Consider the following 19,318-nt stretch of genomic DNA (forward strand, 5'->3'; position numbering starts at 1 on the left):
CAGTTCATTCAAACTAAATTGACCCTAGCATCAAGTTAAATATATCTCCACAGCACACACACACACTCAACTACTATGAGATGAGAATTCATTGGCTTGTATTTATAGCTCATCATTCCAGGTCTCCCATCCAAAGTGTTATCACATCAAACTTAGCTGTGGTGTCACACACAAACTCAACTCCGCTCTCTTACGAATGTGAACTCCTAAGTAAAGCAGCCGAGAAGATGTTATACATCAAGGTACATTTATTTTTCTTATTCATGTAATTAAATACATAGTGTAAGTGCAAATAGTTAAAGAGTCCAGGGTCTAAGCAACTACAGAGTATAGTTGAACATAGTACAAAGTTGGACAGTTATTCAAACAAGCTAAATATCACTAGATACTCCTTGTCTTCATAGTAGTTGTACAACAGTACCTTAAACATGAGCCTGTGTGTGTTGTTCCTTATGGTTATACAAAAGCAAAAACCCTACAATTACCACATCTAAGACGCATATTGTTAAATTATGTTGTGCTTGGAAACACCAAAAGGAAATCCTTTTTTTCTATTTATATATATGGACATATACTGAGAACATCCTGTCTGCTAACCCAGAAACATGAAGCAGTATTTATCACTGGCAGCAGAGCACGTCTGTGGGTATTTAGCTTCTTTTGTGCTAAACCACAGCACTGCAAAGCAAAAATGTAGCGTGATTTTAAAAACTGCACAAAAGATATCAAATATTATTTACCCAAGGCTTGACTTCATGCACTTTAATAATAAGCAACACAAAAAAAGTCAGTTTCTTTTTTTGTTTTTCTAGTTGTGTACTTGTCTACCTAGAAACAGGATTATGTATGTGTGACTGTGTTAGTGTTTAGACTGTTATAGACAGGGTGAAGGTTCTCCAGTGGATGCTTTTAGAGAACACCAAGATGACATAAGCACTACGCCGCACAGATGACGACCAGGCTCTTCAACAGTGACCAAGCTGCCTGACTCTGAGCTGGACTGTCAGCTTCGTGGTGAGACAGACGGGTCTACTCTTCCTTCCTCTTGGCCCCGGGGATCTTCGCTTGGATCCTGTGCAGAGAAGACCGGCTTTAATACCACGTCTGACAAGGTACATTTTAATTTTTTTTTTTTTTTTTTTTTTTTTAATATACTCTGTCCTGGTCCTATGTCAGTGGCTCAAACGTGGTGCTGGCAGTTACATTTGTTCATACAATAAATCAAGAGTTAACTACAAAAAGTATGAATGGCAAACACTCACTTCCCAACCACAGAGTTGACCTGGGTTCGTATTAGTCCCACATACTGATCAATCTGTGCCTGGAAAACAAACAGGATAGTGTAGGTTGTAAATACCTGACAACATTTTTGGAAACTTGACTTGAGTAATGATGCTCAAATTCCTACCTGATGTTTCTCATAGACCACCGGCATGGTGAACATGGAGACCACGGCTGTACAGACACGGAGAGAGTAATGATTAATGTTTAAGTATTCTAATGTACGGTGGGAATATGTGCAAACAGGAACACGCTGATGTCAGCGGGGCCGCCAGAACGGCAACAGCCAACACTTATCTAGGGTAAACTGGAAAAGTAAACAGATCATGTGCATGCTGGATGGGGAGGTACACATTTATTAATTGTGGTTCTGGCAAAGTGACAGACATGCTGTTCTTCTTATTAATGGCACATGTGATATAATACAACTTTGTTATATATATATACTCTGTTCATCCAGTCCCCTGTAGATTATTGAACTCCTAACACTCAAAAGTGTGTGGAAGTCAACAACGGCGCGTTGAGTCAGACATGTAGCGAGTCAGGATGACCTCACCTAGGATGAGCAGTGTCAGGCCATTGAAGAGAGCGCCCACGTAGGTCAGCAGCCACATCAGAACAGCAAACTGAAACACACAGACAGCATGTTTTAATTGTTATATGCATATCTGACAGTATATACATAAACCATCTCACGCTGTACATGAAGGTGGTGCAGTATGAAGTAACTGACAGATATTGTCGTACATTGCTAGCGATGCTAAAAGGCGCGTTTAGAGGCAAACCTTCAAAGAGTCGACGAGGTCTTGTACGAGGAACAGCCTACGGAGCTCCTTCATACAGGTGTTGGTGTACAGCAGGATTTTGTCAGCATATTTACTAATCTGGTCCTGGGATAGAGCCATTTCCACCTCCAGGTAGGCTCTGGTAACACATACAGGGTCAGAAACATAGATCAGACCTTTCAGTAAGTAAATGCTGTAGACATTTCAAAATTGAACAATCTATGATTTTGCTCACTTGAAAGGATGTCCCTCATCGGTCTTCTGCACAGCCTGGAGCACAGACTTGTAGATCCTGAAGCTGATGGTGGCAGAGAGGGCCGCCAGGGCTAAGTAGGCGCCGACACTGACCACACTGAATTGGGTCAGGGAGAAGAGGAGCAGAAGCACGCTGCTGAACACGGCCCCCGACTGCTTCACATTCCTCCAGTAGAGCAGGTCAATCGCTGGAAGGGGAGAACAGGGACAAGCAGGGTTAGGGACCGGCATGACCCGGCCGCTCACTCTGTGAGAAGTAGGCGCCGGCATCCATGGACGTATCCGTTTCAAAAGTGGATCAGGCTGCTGCGCGCTACACACCACACATTTGGGTCAAATATCTGGAAGCTGTTCACAACCCAACGTCCTCTTGAGATCTCCGGTTGTCACGTGATCCTGTTCTAACCCAGCTTCCTAACCTAGCTTTTGATTAGACCGAGTTGTGGAGCTATAAGGTAGTGTGAAGGTGTCAACTTGTCCGTTCATCCGTCCGTTTCTTTACTCCTATATATAGCTCGACCTTTGAAGAAGATAATACCTGACTTGGTGCAAGAGTCTCGGTCTGTGTTGGCACACTCCAGACCAGTGGGGACTTCACATCTAAATCTGACGTGTACTTATACTCAGTGGCATCTGGTCTGGTCTCATACCTATACAAACATACATTCAGGCAGAGGGAACTGTATTACGCTGGATTTACACTTGCGCTGGTTCCACACAGCACAGAATTAATGATTGACCTATAGCTTGGTCGAGGCAGCAGCAGGAATAGAGCGCTATCAGCAGTTAGAAGATAACGGTTCAATGTGACCTGGCCAGACTAGGACCTCAGTGGTCAGCGATGAAGGATAACGATGATTCAGTCTAATTAACCAAAACAACAAAAGTCCTCCGAACCGTGTCACTTATAGAGGAACAAACTATCGAAATACACAACATGCCTGCAGGCACTTGTGCATCTCAGAACACCATTTTCCTTTTATTCTATCGTTTTCCTTTTCCCTCTTCTTTGGGTGGTGGGGCCTGTAATACAAAGCCACTAGCAAAGATGAGAGACAGAAGTCATAACAGAGGATTAGCCCAGTGTACCATTACAGCCGACATGGTCCTCCTCTGGCAGTCGTCTGTGTCGGTTGGAAACACAGGCCTGTTTCCATGAGAACTGTGGGTTGCTTGTATCACCTCTTGCCTCCACTACTGCACGTCTAACGCTACCAGGCTTCACCGTTCCTTTGTTGGTACATACACCTGGAAACCCTTCACGTGAATTTGGCCGGCAAGCAGAACCGGTTTGTTAATGCAAACTTGTGTGCCTGGGAAGAAAAGAGATTTGTGGCCGAGGTCTCTTGGGTGTCTTACTCTTCCTCTTTAGAGCTGCCCGCCTGCCTGCTCTAATTTTAGCCGTGGAGCTGTGAGCAGCATAGTGATGACGGCCATCTTTACTCTCCCACTGAAAAGGCATCTGTGGATGCCAAGAAGGCAGGCTAAACCTGGGTGGCAGGAGAACAGATATTGTGACTCAGTGAATCTCTGCTACCCACACACTAACCTTCCTATACCGGGAAATAACATGTTTAACCAGCCCTTTTATTAGCAGCAACCCACAGTGACGTAATGTACCTGTGTGCCACCGTCAGCCCCACCTCACTATCAGATCAAAGACACCACTCATTCAGAAACAGTGGGGACAGGATCCACGTGACCCAGCTGCTGTACATGCACCTCTCCCCACACACAGAAACTATAGCTGCTGCCTCCACCGGCAAACTGGTCCACGTGGCTACTGATTTGCATGGGGATGCTCGCACACAACACACACTTGAAAGGCACAGGTAGCAGCTAGAGCAGCTGCAACAGCACATCAACGACAGACAGCTCCGCTAGAGACAGGTGTTTGACCGGCAACAGCGAGACTGGACTTTGTGATGTGCTGCACAGACTGCACGCAGACTGAAAACAGCTTTTAGCTAGTGCAGTAGAAGCGTGTACTGACCTGTGGCTCCCATGGCTGAACAGGGAAAGAGGCAGCTGCTTTATCCACGGACAAAAGGAGAGCACTGAAGGGGGGAGTCCCCCCCCCCCTGCACAGGAGGGGCGGGGCCACAGCCACACCAGCAAATCAGCATCCGCTTGCGCAGGGGGACTAAGGAAGGGAAGGGGGGGGCTATGGGGTGCGGTTGCCAAATAATCACATTGCAATCCAGCACACACACACACACTCTCTCTCTCTGTCTCTCTCTCTCTCTCTCTCTGTGAGCTCTTTTGTGCTCAGGCTTTTAAGCAGTCCTGCTCACACGTGACAACAGCTGCCAAGCAGTGACTAAAATAAAAGACGGCGAATCAAAAATGGAAAATGAAACCATCTTTCCATCTTTTTTATTTGCATCATGCGACTCCAGTGGCAAAAGATGACGCGACTGCATGTTAAACAGCACCGTTTCCAGCCATATTCAACTCCTCCGTTCAGCGGCGACGATCTGCTAAGCACCTGCCTGATGCAGTTACCATAGTTACCGTGCTCCATTTTCTTTCCAGCGCTCGCTGAGAGATGGAGAGAGAGAGGGAGGAAGGGAGGGGCCGAAAGTAGAAGGGAAAGGGAGTGTGTGTGTGTGTGTGTGTGTGTTGGGGGGGCATTATAGAGCCTTCCTTTGGGAACGCAGATTAATTTGCTCCAAATCTGGGGAATCAGCAGCCCATAATGTGTCTCCACATCCCGAAAAATCAAGGCAGCCTCCCCCTTTATTGTGTAGCACAAAAGGACAATAGCAGGTTCAACACGGAGCCTCGACACTTGTCGAGAAAAGGAGCACGGTGATGTGTATAAACGGCTAACGTTTTTAGAAATTTGAGTCCGATTGTTATCCGGTTATTAGAATAAAATGTTCATGTGTGGTGTAGCTTGTTTACGTGACAGTTGGGCTGACATTTCAAGTGTTACCCCGATTTGATTAAAACTTTATATTCATATTAAGGCAATCCAGACGCCCAGGATGTTGAACCAGAGCACAGAGGAAGTACGACTTGATATCACTCTTGCTTCTGATATTCATTCACCGAGCAAAAACCAGTGCAAACGATTAACACTATAGTGACAATGATATGATCCCCCCCCCTCCCCCCTTTTTTTTTTTATAGTGAAACTAGTTTAGCCTGACCTCATTAAATCACTGAAGACATCCTTGTGGCCTCAAACAAGCCATCAGCCAGAGTGAGCAAACATGCAAAGAGACTTCTGCTTCCAACAGATTTAGGACTTGAGTCTCAGACTTGGAACCTGATCTAAGGGGTGATACATTTAGATTTGGGTGTGATATAACAGTTATGAATGTTTTTTTAATATAATATTGTATGAGTTACTCACTTGATACAACGACATTTGCTAGACCTGATGTAGACAGAGATATCTCAGCAATCGGATAGCTTGTCAAAGAGAAATATGCACAAGGGGCCCTTTTTGAGGTGTATTTCTTAAGTTTGCTTATTCTATCAGACCTCTCAATATCATTGAACTTACTTGAATAGATGTATGCATGCATCAATATCACTAGCTGTAAGTAAGTCGTACTGTGATTGCTTTCTTTCTGAACTATCCCAAAGTTTATCTCTCAAAGACAAACGTCTGCCACATAACAATCAAACGATGATTTAAGACAACCGGCAAAATTAAATTTGAGTCTTCCTAAATGCAAGTTATAGAGACCACTAAATACGGACTACACCACAGCAGCCAGTATCTACTGCTGGTGCTGACCTGAGTTCATGTGTTTGATGAGATATACAATATGGCAAAACTGATTCAGCAGCTGCCATGTATTCTTCATTTTGTTATTTGTGTGTTTTTGGGACACCGTTATGCTATATATTTAAGAATTTACTTTATTGATAAGAAAACCTGGCTTTTGTTTGTCATCTTGATTCCTGTTTGAATTAATCACGCATTCCTCAGTTTTGGATGCATCATTGTTTGATCATTCTTGAGTAGCGTGCTGGCAGTGAGTCAATACTGTGCACGTGCAATGACAATGACTAAACATAAAAATGCCTATAGCTTTAAGGTGATGTGCAAACATTAAACTGCCGAAAATAAATCTTCTCAATTTCATCCTTTGCTGTACAAACTGCATCAGCTTCTGTGTTCCTCCCGTTGAATGATGACTCAGTAGAATAATGATATTTGTCATCAACTTTTACAAAGCAGACCATCCGCAATCAGTGACACACAATCATCATTCTATTGCATTTACACTGCTGTAAGCTAAACCAAAAAAAATGGCTGATAATAAATCTCAACCAGTGTGGAAGAAGGGACGCCATTTTCTCTCTTGGTCCCCCATGCTATGCAAACAGACAGACGGAGGATGCTCTACTCCGGCCCAGTCTCTGCAAGGTGCCATGACAGCCAAGGAGATAGGGCTGATGTAATCGGGATGGGTGTGCCCTGGTTACCATGGAGACAGTCTGTCAATACCGCCCGGATGCTCTCACTGCCTCGTTCCACAAAAACAGAGCATGCAACATATAAAACCGGCACGATTGAAACGTGGGACGGCTGACGACACGCCTTAGTCCTCAACACAATGCCGGTGTCCATATTAGCGAGCACCCAAAACAGATGGCACATTCGTGTGCATACGCTTATTTTCCAAAACACCCACCAGCTCCCTCTACTCTGTTTTTTTTTGGGGGGGGGGGGGGGGGGGGGGGTAACCAGACGCACACACATGCAGCAGAAAAGATCTGTCAGGGCGTGTCCGTGGGAAAGGAGGTGCTGGTTGAGTCCTCTACACTTGACAAATACAGTTATATGACAAATGTACACATGCAAAGCACACATACACACATTGAAGAAATACACGCCTACAGTGGGATGAATATTTCACCTACGTGCAGCGATAACAGTCGCTCTCTCACAGCCACAGAACACAGACAGACTAATGAGCAGATGAGAATAATCAGTAGTACCCTGGCCTTTCCAGCCGCTCCAGGAGATTTCCTTCTTGGTGATGTCTGCAGTGGCCTGCATGCTGGTGATCAGTTATGTCCCTGTTCTCTTTCTCTTTATGGGTCTCCGTTTTCCTCTTTGTCTCCCTCTTCAGTAGAACTGATTCACTCACTCATCCCAGAAAGGCATGAATGGTTAAAAAAAATGGATGCGAGAGATAGGCTGAGATGGTAGAGAGGGGGAAAAGGGAGGGAGGGAGGAAAGGTTTCCAAGGTGCTGCCGGCTCGTGGAGCTCGCAGACTGATGCTGTGAAGCAGCGCCGGCTAAAAAAGAAGGAGCGGCGAAAGTGCGTATGCGTGTGTGTGTGTGTGTGTGCTGGGGGAGGGGGAGGGGGGGCAAATTGTAAACATCATACCACAGTTGCTGCTGCAGCAAACCATCCGTGCAATGATTAAAGGCCTAGGGGGGTGAGAGGGTGGGTGATGGTTGTTGGAGACTAAGCTTTTTTTTCGTAAAAGGAAAGGTAAACCGGCTTTCACAATAAAAGCTGGCTAGTGGGTACAAGCAGTGGGAAGGTTATCCCTCATATACCAGTCATATACTTTCAAGCATGCCACCCTGGCTTTCCATGTAGCTTGTTAAGATTTTTTTCAGTGTAATTTTGCAGAACAATGTGTATTGGTACAATAAATAATATAGGCTATAAATATGGCATATTACCACATTCTGTGCATTGAAAAAGCCTGATGTCACGTTGCACATCAGACAGGGTGCAAAAACAGCTAGCTGGCTAACATCCAGGTTCATTATTCTTTATTTGAACGGTACGTTTTATAAGGTTGTAGCCAGAGACTCAGCTGTTTCACTATGAATTGAAGTGGCTTTAATAATTCATAACGATGGACACTGTGCATTACAGCCCAATGTTCCTTGTTTAGTGCCCTCAGGATATGTTTGTGGTTTACAATTTCCTGTCTAGAACATTTGTCATGTGGAGGAGACCTAGGACTGAAAGAGACCTGGGACTGAAAAAGCAATGTAGGATGCTTAAAAAAGAAGTGCAAAAAAAAAAAAAAAAAACAGCACAGTCACTGTATTGTCAGCACTGAGCAGAAAACAAATCCTTTATAGTTACGTCATATATCAATCCAATCAAAGCCATTAGTCCTGTCCCCTCCGTCCTCCCCCCTGCAGACAACCACACCTCACACCTTCTGCTCACTGCAGCCTTGACAGGCTTCGATGCCAAAACCAACCAAGGGGAAAGGAGAAAAAACAACAGATTCCCTGAACCAGACTGAACATGCTCCCCCATCACTGTTGCTATGGCAACTGATGTGGAAGCAGCACAGACTGATGAAAACAATACCTGCTGTACCTCATCGACACAGCAATGACAAAGGTGCACTACGCCATCTAGTGGTAGACGAGTTCCTGTGACCTGCTTTTTAGCATTTCCAGAACCTTCTTCCGATCCGAGTAAACAAAACAAGGCTAATCTCTTATTTATGATTTGATCACACCAGCTTGTATATATGTCAAATTTGTAACTGACTCAATCGTCCTGCTCGACCAGAGAACGTCAGTAGCTGTGAGTTTCAGGACACCAAAACCAAACAACATTCATTAAGATGATTTTTTTCAGCCCTGTAACTGTGAGAAAGCCTTCAAAGCCCCTAAGTAGGAGTGTGCCCCAGTTTTGACTTTACAGGATTATGTAAACCCACTGTTTACAAGGGTAGAGAGAACAGCCAATCGAAGTCAAAATACCAGCTCCAACCCCGAATGTGCAGCTTAGACGGCATTAACTGACAATGTCTGACTCTAGTCACGGAGTGATGTATGAATCCAAACACTGTCAAGATGCAGAAAGGGTGTTTTTACTCAGCATCAGCAATTCTGTTTTTTGAGATAGTAATGTTTACACGTCAGGGCTCTAGAGTTTCCGTTTAATGCATTATCATAACTGTGAATAAATGCATCCTCACTCTGCCTTTTCCCGTCTCAGATGTACCACCAGGGGGAAGCAGACATCACACACGTACAACACGTCCAACCCACCCCAGGCCCAGACACACACTCGGCAGTGGATCATCCCATTTCTCTCAGCGATCCTGTTTACATTCCGGGCCTTGTCAACAAAACAGTGCCGAAGCACGCCATGCAGGTATTTACCACAAACAAACAAGTTAATGAATGACTTGATTAGAAAGGTGCCGTCAATCATTTTCAGTTTTTTAGTTCAACAGTTTTCATCCCTGGTTTTATAAATAAATGGACGTGCGATAGCTGTTTCATTCGGCCATGAAGACACATCAGCGTATGCAGCGCTACCTGTTCCACAGCCCTATTTCTGGAAAGCCAATACCCGAGATAGCAGCTTTTAAGCCAAGGTGAATGCACTGCAACAATGAAAAGATTACAGACATGTTTTCTGAAATCCTATTACTTCCACAGAAAGGCAGTAACAATGTGTATTCTAACATTTTTGTGCAGTGGTTTTACTTGATAAAATACCACATACTGGGAAAAAGAGAAAATAATTTTTTTAAGACAGACCTTTTTGTTTATCAAAGCCCTGCAGCATGATAGGGGCAGCAGGCTTTCCCAGGTCTCCTTTGCCCTCATTGGTGTGCTTGTGCATGTTGTCGTGGTGGGGCTTCTCTGGTCGCACCTCTGGGGGCACGGCAGCAGTGGGTGGCTTGGGCTTGCTGGGGCGATCCTCCTCTGTTTTCTCTGGGGTCTTGGCCTTTTCTGTGATCTGGGGCTCGACTGGCATCGCCTCAGCCGTGCTGCGGGGCGGCACGGCACTGGGAACCAGGGGCGAGGGAGGGCTGACTCCCTGTTTGGGGCCACTGAAGCCCTGCTCTCTCTTTGGGCTCTCTTCAGACGCAGACTCAATGAAGAGATCGCTGTCGAGCTCTGCTTCCCTCTCCTCTCTTAGAATGCTGTAGGCTGTGGGTGGAGCATGGTTGCCTGCAAGGCCGAAACCACTCTTGGCGACTGGGGGATTGTCAAAGGGATTGTTAGGCTGGCTGAAAGTGTCCTTGCTTTTAGGCGGCTGGACAAATGGGTTGCTAGTGGCCTTTGGAGGCTCCTCAGACACTAGCTCAATCTCTGAGTCTCCAGACTCTGCACTGCTGCCATCATGCTCCCGGTTGCCGGCCTTTGTGCTGGGACTGCTCTTGGAAGCTGCAGACTTCGTTGCATCAGCCTTGAACATGTCGTGGGAAGGGAATTCTTTTTCTGTTCACAAAGAAATGCAGAGAGGTCATTCATGTCTTCATTCACACCAGAAATTCAGCATCTGCACACACAACTTAAAGCTACATAAAGAAATAACACAATCTTCTAACTGCATACTGATCATTTATCATCGTGTGTGTGTGTGTGTGTGTGTGTCTGTGTGTGTGTGTGTGTGTGTGTGTGTGTGTGTGTGTGTGTGTGTGTGTGTGTGTGTGTGTGTGTGTGTGTGTGTGTGCGTGCTGTGCCTACGTGTTGGTGAAGCATTGGGAGTGGAAGCAGGGCTGTCATCCTCAGGCTCTGATAGCGTCACGGTGGGAACCCCCTGTAAGCCCACGCTGAGGACGTTTTCACGTTCAGACACACTGACTGGAGTGGGGTGTGGCGGCAGCTCGGTCTTAGCAGTCGGAGGCTGGGACTCAGTCAAGGTGATCTTCACCGGACTGGCCGTCTGCGGGGTGCCACCCATGTTCCTGTAGGAGCGGTAGTCCGACAGCTCTTCGTCAGATGGGTCCTCCACGTAGGGGAAAGAGTGGGAGCCCAGTGCTGGACCCAGGTTTTCCTCTTCCTCCTCATCCCTCTTGAGGTTTTTATCCATGTAGCCGCCTGAAGACTCGCGATCAGTTAAGCCTGTGTCCACCAGGCTGTGCTGGTCCTGGCGTTCATCCCCGTGGCTGATGTCCATGTAGTTGTAAGATTCTGTCTTATCTGAGCCAAACGGAGATTTTGGCATGTCGTCAACCAGGTTGGAAGTCATCTTGGTGCTGGAGCTAAAGCTATAGGTGTCACTGGAGAAGTGATCCAGGCCAGAGGAGCCAGAGGAGGGCTTGGACGGTTTCAGGTCGTCCGACAGGTAGGAGGCTTCTTGACCCGATGCGAAGCTCTGATTTGACATCAGGGAAGTGTAGACATCACCATCATCACTCATAGGCTTCCTGGACAGGCTGGACATGGGATCATCTACAGAGATTGAGAGGAAGAGGGAGAGTTGAAACTCACACAGGAAACTGATCATGCAAAATGACAGCAAGTCTCTGCGTCACACAATAATCAAATCCAAGCTGTTTGATTAGTGAAAACATCCACTCAAACAAGACTACGCTTCAGCTGGTGCCGCTGCCTGGGAGAGGGGCTGTGGCACTGTGAGGGCAGCACAGTCAGACGGGGTGCTGGGCTGTGAGGATCAGTGAGGCAGCAGTAACAGAGGGTACTTGTACCCACTGTGGGACAAAGGGGGATTGTTCATACCCCCCAAAAAAAACACAACCGGAGTCTGTTCTGAATCATGCAAGCAAAGGGGTTTCTCTAGTCACATCTCTGCTCTGTAATCACTAGAATCCTGCATCTCCCCTGACAAATCAGTGTGATGAAAACAAACTCACACATGAAATATGAACAACACACTGTATATACAGGCTTCCCTCTCCAGATTATACAATGCTAAAGCTAGGCTTTACAAAAGTAACATTTCAAACACAGCATGCATCTCTGTGGTATTCAAGACGCATGCAAAACCAGAAACAATGCTAATTACAGTGATGCTGCGATCGTAGAGCTGATGGTGTTTTCAACCACAGTTAATAATGCAAAACCAACATATGCTAGCTGTGAATTTGTGTGTGCTCTGCTGTAAAATATCACCCAACATCTCACTGAATAATTTGTTACAGTGCCGCGTGAAGGATCCTCACATAACATGACTTGCAAAACAGGAAGAGACGCACTTAATGGGGAATGTTATTTCAAGTTATGGGGTCAGAAGTCAAGGTCAAGTCAAGTATTCTGATTTCTTGACTTCCTCTTGAAGTCCTGCAACTCCACCAGTAAACACACACTCATACACAAAAACACGAGCATACATTCAGTACTCGCACACTACACACTAGCACAAATCTGACACCAATGTTTGTATTTTGCTGTGTACAAGTCAGAGTTTATACTTCCACAAACTGAGCTCCTCCTGCTCTATAGCCCTGCTTCTCCCAGGACAGCGGTGGTGCTATAAATAGGCTGGATCCAGCTGCTGGGTTAGATGAGGGGGGAAGATTTAAAATAGCAGCCTTAGGGGTTAGCTCTGGAGGATGCAGACTGACTGACAGAAGACCCAACAGGTCAGGACGTCCTGTCCCTCCCTTCGCTTCCTCTAAAAAAGCCCCGCCACCCTTCCCTTCTGCTGTCCTTCCTACTGCTGCTCCCTCATCGTCATTAACAATACATCATACCGCAGTACAATGTGGCATAAACACGACACACCCATGCTGGGACATAGGGGGAGGGCTGACGTGATATGCAGGGAAAAACCAAAGCAGGCCCACGTCTTGAGCTTTTGGATCCAATAGACTCAAATGTCTTGTAGATCGACATCTGAACTGGCTATGCAACATGGATGGGCACAGCTGCTCAGCCACGTTCAGTTCAGTGACATGAATGCCCTTGATGTACTGCTAAAGCCAACGAATAATCCTCTTAGTGTACTGCCATCGCCTAGGCCCCATCAGCTATCACCCAGGCAACATCATAATCTAACTCTTTCACGGTACAAATACCTACTGTGCAGATGTGGGAAGCACTCACAGCCACTACAAACTGTGAAGAGATGTGATCTCTGGAGCTGTGAACTGCTTGTAATCCTGTTGACTGTAGGCAACACCCCCCCCTCCCGTTTCTCTGTCACCCTTTCCACGTACCAACACAGAGAAACTCACAGTTGCGTGAGGCATCTGTAATGATAAAGAGGCTGGTGTTTGGCTTTAAATGCCACGAGGGCGGCCAAGCCGGGCAGCTACTTGACAAAGTTTGTGTGTTGGGATTGAGGGCATTTTGAATCTCTTGATATGGCTTAGCACCCAGACACTGGCAAAAGAGAAAAACAACCCACAAGGCCGAAACAAATGCTTTGCTGCACTCAGATGGGATTGGATGTGACAACAGAGGAATTCTCAGCTCACACTCGAGCCACACAACATAATCATGCCACTGAAAGGATGGTGCAGTTAAATAAATAAGTCCTTGGGACAGTCCTTTTGTTGTCCTCTGTGCAGCCAGTGAAGCCCCGAAACTAATGCAGTCTGACAATCTGTGCTACGCCAGGGCATGGGCTCCTAATTATCAGGCTACAGACAAAAACATGTGAGCACGGACGATATCAAAAGAGCCGGAGTTGCAAAATGAATATATTACCGTGTTGAAATTAAGGGTTTACTGAGCTGCATGTGGGACTGTGTGCAGCAGGGTTCATTCCCTTGAAGACACTTACTGATCCACTCCAGTTATTCAACATGGAATAAAATTAATGTGAAAAAAAGGATTTTAAAACTGATGAAAATGTTTTGCACATGACAGCTGTGTTTGCTTGGAAATCATGTTGTCTCACTCCTTGCAGCCAGTGATTCAGTGCAAAGAAAGAACAGAATGCTGCCGACTTTCTTTTCTGTCCAAACACACTCCATCATTATCATTCGTAGTTCAGCTTTACTTTTTAAACGTCTGAACTGTAATGATTCCATTACTCGGTCCATGACCCTCTTTAGGGTGGTGTTTCCTTTCAGGAGTTCTCTTTCCCTCCGTGACCTTGTGGAAAACAATCCATCAAGACGCTAACTTACTGTGCTCTGCCATCTCTGCCTTTTACGTTCAATAATAGGCTGCAGCTTTATTATTTTAGGGATAAATTGTCCCCTTTGCTGGGAACTACACAAAACTTACTGTTTATAATGATAAAAACAAACGTGGTTTTTTTTTGGAACGTGGAACATGGAAGATTGAGTTGGCTGTGCACATATTATGGGTCATGTATTTAGAGCTAGTTATACTACTTGGGGAAAGTCTTGGAGATGAGGGGAAAAAATAACATTTATCAGCATATATAGAGGCTTGCTTTGTAGTATTTACTTCTCTTTTTACTTGTTGTTAATGTATTTACAAATGTTCACCTAAATGTTATTTGAAAGTTTAATATTTGATTTCTATATCAAGTCCCTTACTTATTTGTCACACTTCAACTGACGCAACGGTCCGACTCTTAATGATCTCTGGCTTTTTCAAAGCTTTGGTTATGACATTTCTGTTCATAATGTATTGATTACAATATCCTTGGCTGAACAAATACACGACTATTAGTCACCAAATGTTCCACTTTAAAGAGGAAGATAATGGAGAGCCAAAGACAGTCTATACCAAGAGCTGAGGTACAACAAAACTATTAGCAGGGGTCGATAAGAGAACAGCTGTTCTGAGGGATTCTACTGCCCTGAGGTGCATTGATCCGAAACAACGAGGACCTACGATTACTGTAAGAAACATCAAGAGTATCCGCTAATCTTAAAAAAATCACTGAAGGCCACACAGGACAAATGTTGTTATTCCAGTAGCCCATTGTCAAAGATCAATCAATGTAGAGGCCGTTTAAATAAAATCTGTCCCCATTCACATACAAGTCATGGTACGGACAGTACCTGTCTTCCACTGTATTGATTGTATTTTTCTTGCTCGGATGGAGCTTAATGGATGAACAGAGGGGATGTGGGAGGATTCAGACCGAGTGTCTGCTTTTGGTCAAAGCTGTCAATTCAGTGTGACTTTGGATTGGCATTTCGCTTTCATTGTACAGACAGAACTTGGCACCAAAGAGTACAGAAGTATGCAGGAAGGCATGTGTAGACTACAATAACCAACACAGAAATCGAATGGACTACGCTGTTTAAAAGCGTCTCTGCTGAGAGTAGCTCGAATCCCATGAGGGGTTTTGCAATATTCAGCGATGAGGCAGGACAGCTGGACTGAGGCAGGAAGATTGTGAACATAGAATCATATTTCACGTGCTGGCTCTTAATTGTCTTCAGGGTAAACACAGGGGATGAAAAGATGATGATTTACTAATACAATGATAGCAGTAATGCTTTGCTTTTTGGCTCCTGCGGTATAGAGTTGTTGGGGCGGGGTCTGTTGCTTTTATCTGGTCTGTTATAACTCAGCATGAGTTAATTGGTTGTGGAGACGGATGAAGATGAATGAGATTGAAAACCTGGCAGGTAACACGTGGGTTGAGTAAGCTATGGTATATTTGACACCCTTTAAGCTTTATTTTATTATGTAAGGTGCTGGACAACATATTTTCAACCACAATAGCTAACGGAAGTACCTGCAAACACTGCAATAACTAAGTGCTTTGGTCGGAGTCAAAGGTATTCTTTTTATTTCTGTTTTTCCTTGACAGACCATCCATTTGAACTATCAGCCTTCCCATCACAACCTCGCCTCTCTTGCCATTACGCTACCCCCCCCCCCCTCCTCCTCCTCCTCTTCCTCCTCCACCCATGTATTATCTTGCATCTTTATCAGCTAGTCTGAAAAGGCCTAGCACTGCTCTGCCCCCTGGGAACGGGAGCTAAAGGCACAAATGCACTGTGCTGGCTTATGCAGCCCAGCGGAGTCCTAAGTGCTTTCCTCTATCTAACAGATACGGCAAAAGAGCCAGACATATGCTGCCTCATCCTTGTCACTGGTGATATGCTGAAATAGAGAAGGAATCGAGTCTAATCCACCTATCAGGGACTAGATTGGGTGGGAGGACGTTTCTCGTGACTGATGCTCTTTGATATGTGATGAAGTGACTAAGATAATGCACTATAATGAGTTTCAAATACCTTATTGGAAATCAAAACATTTGTGTATAACAAAGAACTGTTGTTTTGTTTTATGCCAGACAGCATGGGAGGCTATTAGACAAAATGTGTGAAAAAGCACACAAGATGCAGCAATATCTTCAACAACCTTCTTACTCGTGTCTCTTTAAACCGTCACAGGATAGGACACTTTTGAGGATAAAATGTTATACTGCCCGGCACTTTCTGTGATACACGGCTAAGGTTCCCTTCTCTCGTAATTTAATACAGCTGAGATCAGCATTATCGGTGTCCTGTGGGTAGATCACTGTTGTGAACAAGATTTGACAGGCATGGATCAATTTCCTAGAGGCAATTCGAGACCTATTGAAGAGATGGTATTTCACAGTTCACACTGTTCAAGGCCAGACTATTTTCTTCTGCCCTCAAAATCAAATAAAGTTTCCAAATCTTGAAATTTTACGATCATCCAAAAGCACGGCAGAGAAGAAAAGTTTGTAACAGCGGGGGTCGTTGGGAACGATGAATAGACTATAACAAGTGTGGTCAAGAGGAAAATGTCCAGTCTGCCCTGAGATCTGATCTGTTCCCACCAAGATCATAAGTGACAGAGCAGATTATTTCACTGGTATGGACACGGCTCAGCGGGCGTCACAGCAATAAGAGACAGCTATTCTTTCCATCTCTAGGAATCAAAACATAATCTGTGTGTGTCTGTCTGCACCTACAGAAGCTGTAAGCTCGTCTGACACACTGTTGTGAATGTAGAATAGAGCATGTGCTTTGTTTTCTTCTTATAGTCCGTCATTTCATGTTTTACATGCAGTCTGCTTTAAAAGGATCATTTTTAACTTGTATAAGTTATGTAAATTTCGCAATGCCTCTTTTCATTTGCAACCCTTTTAGATTTGGATGTTTTAGTTCTCCTTTCGTGCTAAATGTTGTGCCTCAAAGGAAAAGTCTAATTTATGCATTAAATAAAATGCTCTTGTACTGAATGGATATTAAAAACAAACCCCTCTTTTTGGTTGTTTTGGACCAGCAGCAGCAGCCAGCTGAGAAAGGCCTGAGCAGCAGAGAGAGGAAACTAGTCGGAGTGTTTTTTAAAAAAAAACATTATCTCATGAATTTTTCAGTGAATTCGTGAATGAAAGTGCAAGGCTCTAGTTTTGCTAGCCACGCGAATAGTGAGCTCTGTTCTTTCAGGATATAAAAATAGCATGAGCCGAGCTGTGCTGAGGAGAGTGACGGACTTAGACCTGAGGTCTGCATGATGTTCCCACAAAAACCACTGCCTCCAGCATCCAGCACGATAATAACTATATCATTACCAATATATTACCGAAAATAGGAATCCTGTCATCATGCAGTCTCCTTGTCTATAAACTATTGGATTTATCATTTTTCTTGCAATCTATGTTTAAATCCTCTACCACAGCATATAATAGGTATAGCCTATAGACCTGCACGTGGCAGCTGGTACAACAGTGAACGTCCATCGGCCATTTAAAGTTCAACAGGCTTTTATTTGCATGCTGCATCCCATCTGTATCCTCCCTACAGACTAAAGAACAGAGTAGACCGGCGAAAACAACGGGTCATATTCATGTTTCATAAGCTCTAACCAAGTCAGGATGCATTCACTTTTGAAGATTATTCCCCTTAGCATCACTGTTGATTTACAGACAGATGATTTACTATCACCTAAATAGAAGTATTGTGGCCGAAATGGGCGACCATAAATTGGTGAAATGTCGAGAGTTTACGGCCATAACTGTCCGCTTTACCTGTAGATGCAGTTTCCATAGCAACGGGAGGCCTTTTCCCGTCGTCCTGGAAAGGATGAAATTGTTGATCCAGGTCGCCCACCACCTCGCCGCCTCTCGGCTTAAATTCTTCACGTAGCTCGTCGAACCTTGTCGGCGTGTTTCCAAACAGGCCGTTCCTCTCGTAGTCATCCCCAAACCACCTCCCCTCCGAGCCAAGCTCCTCACCGGGCTGAGCAGACATGCTTTTTTTTTTTTTTTTCCTGTTGTCGGACAGAAGATATACTAGCTAACGTTACAGCGCTTCTTCTTCTTCTTCTTCCTCCTCTCTCTACCGGGGCTGTTGCTGTAAATGAGCGCTGGCAACCCTTTTAGCGCTAGAACGGGTGACGGAGACACACACACACACACACAACAACGCAGCTCCTGGCCGGCGTCTGTCAGCTGAGCCTGGGGTTTGTATACGCCACAGATGAGACGGTGCGGTCGGTCGGGGAGCAAGAGGAGCGAGGTTGATTGTTTTAGTTCACGGCTCCTACGGTGACGTCATGGTGTCCGCGAGGCTCAGGGCTGGCACTTTATTTGGAGCGGAGTCAAATACGAAAGGCATTTTCGGGCGTATAAATGAAGCCAAGTCTTTGACATTGACTGGCTGAATGACAGCTAGATGATGCTTGGTGAAGGGAAACAGGCTACATTACTGTTGCGTACAGATGAGTCCGGGAAATTGGACACATTATAAAGATATTCCAGGGTAAATAATACGAACTGAATGTGTTATGAATAGCTATGATTGAGTTATTTTTTATTTATAAGTGTGCACACACAAAAACAAAGCAAAAATATATGTATTTTGTGGTTTTGTGAAAAAGTACTGTGGCGCCCTCATGTGGTAGCTCCAGGTATGACCAGCACCGCTGAAGTTTCAACATGGCTCCTTAGCAACCACACGCTCCTGCCTGGACTCGGACTGGTTGCCATCGCCAAACATTGCTGAGCTCAGACGGTCCACCAAGTTTTGACCTCAGAAGTATTATCGTCCTGGAAAGAAGTATTATTTTATATCTGCCATGTAAGGTTGAATACAAAATATAAAACTTAATATTGGCATTTATGATACTAACCGAACTGGCAGTTCCTGTTCACCTGCGCGTGTCGTTAGCTAGCTGGTAAGTAAACATCACTTAAAAAGCGAAGTTAGCATTAATGCGAGGCGACATTTAGCATGTCTGCTTACGTGCTAACCTCGGCTATTTGTCGCCACACACGCTATCTGGCAGACTAATATCCACTAAGACCATTTTGTCTCCACTTCAGTTTATTTCAAAGCAGAAAAGTTAAAGTTATGACACAGAAACAAAAGCAGCGCGGTGACGAGGAGGTGGTCAAAGAGCTGGTGAGTACGAGATTCTCATTTATGAC

General features: G+C 44.9%; 1 protein-coding gene across 3 annotated transcripts; it reads right to left on the minus strand.

Moving 5' to 3' along the window:
• Positions 1-87: 87 nt before the first annotated feature.
• Positions 88-18,360, minus strand: rtn1a (reticulon 1a). 3 transcript variants are annotated; one of them, XM_084014213.1, is made up of 9 exons: positions 17,918-18,360; positions 10,759-11,466; positions 9,823-10,509; positions 2,302-2,509; positions 2,067-2,205; positions 1,838-1,907; positions 1,409-1,455; positions 1,263-1,321; positions 88-1,072 (listed from the first exon to the last, which is right to left on the minus strand). In XM_084014213.1, the coding sequence occupies exons 1-9, from the start codon at positions 18,138-18,140 to the stop codon at positions 1,030-1,032; spliced, it is 2,184 nt and encodes a 727-aa protein (XP_083870339.1). In that variant the 5' UTR covers positions 18,141-18,360; the 3' UTR covers positions 88-1,029. The 3 variants fall into 3 exon arrangements, with proteins under 3 accessions (XP_083870339.1, XP_083870340.1, XP_083870341.1); XM_084014214.1 differs by lacking the exons at positions 9,823-10,509; positions 10,759-11,466; positions 17,918-18,360 and adding an exon at positions 7,284-7,535; XM_084014215.1 differs by lacking the exons at positions 9,823-10,509; positions 10,759-11,466; positions 17,918-18,360 and adding an exon at positions 4,315-4,468.
• Positions 18,361-19,318: the final 958 nt, after the last annotated feature.

This window comes from Eutrigla gurnardus, assembly GCF_963514095.1.
Source record: "Eutrigla gurnardus genome assembly, chromosome: 7".
Classification (NCBI taxonomy): domain Eukaryota; kingdom Metazoa; phylum Chordata; class Actinopteri; order Perciformes; family Triglidae; genus Eutrigla; species Eutrigla gurnardus.

Excerpts from the sequence above, each read along its gene's own strand:
- rtn1a (XM_084014213.1), bottom strand. The coding sequence starts at position 18,140 with ATGTCTGCTCAGCCCGGTGAGGAGCTTGGCTCGGAGGGGAGGTGGTTT. Across the intron at positions 2,510-9,822 it reads GGGCTTTGATAAACAAAAAG|CGATTGACCTGCTCTACTGG; the intron begins GTCTGTCTTAAA and ends CTCCCCTTCCAG. Across the intron at positions 1,322-1,408 it reads TGGTCTATGAGAAACATCAG|GCACAGATTGATCAGTATGT; the intron begins GTAGGAATTTGA and ends TTTGTTTTCCAG.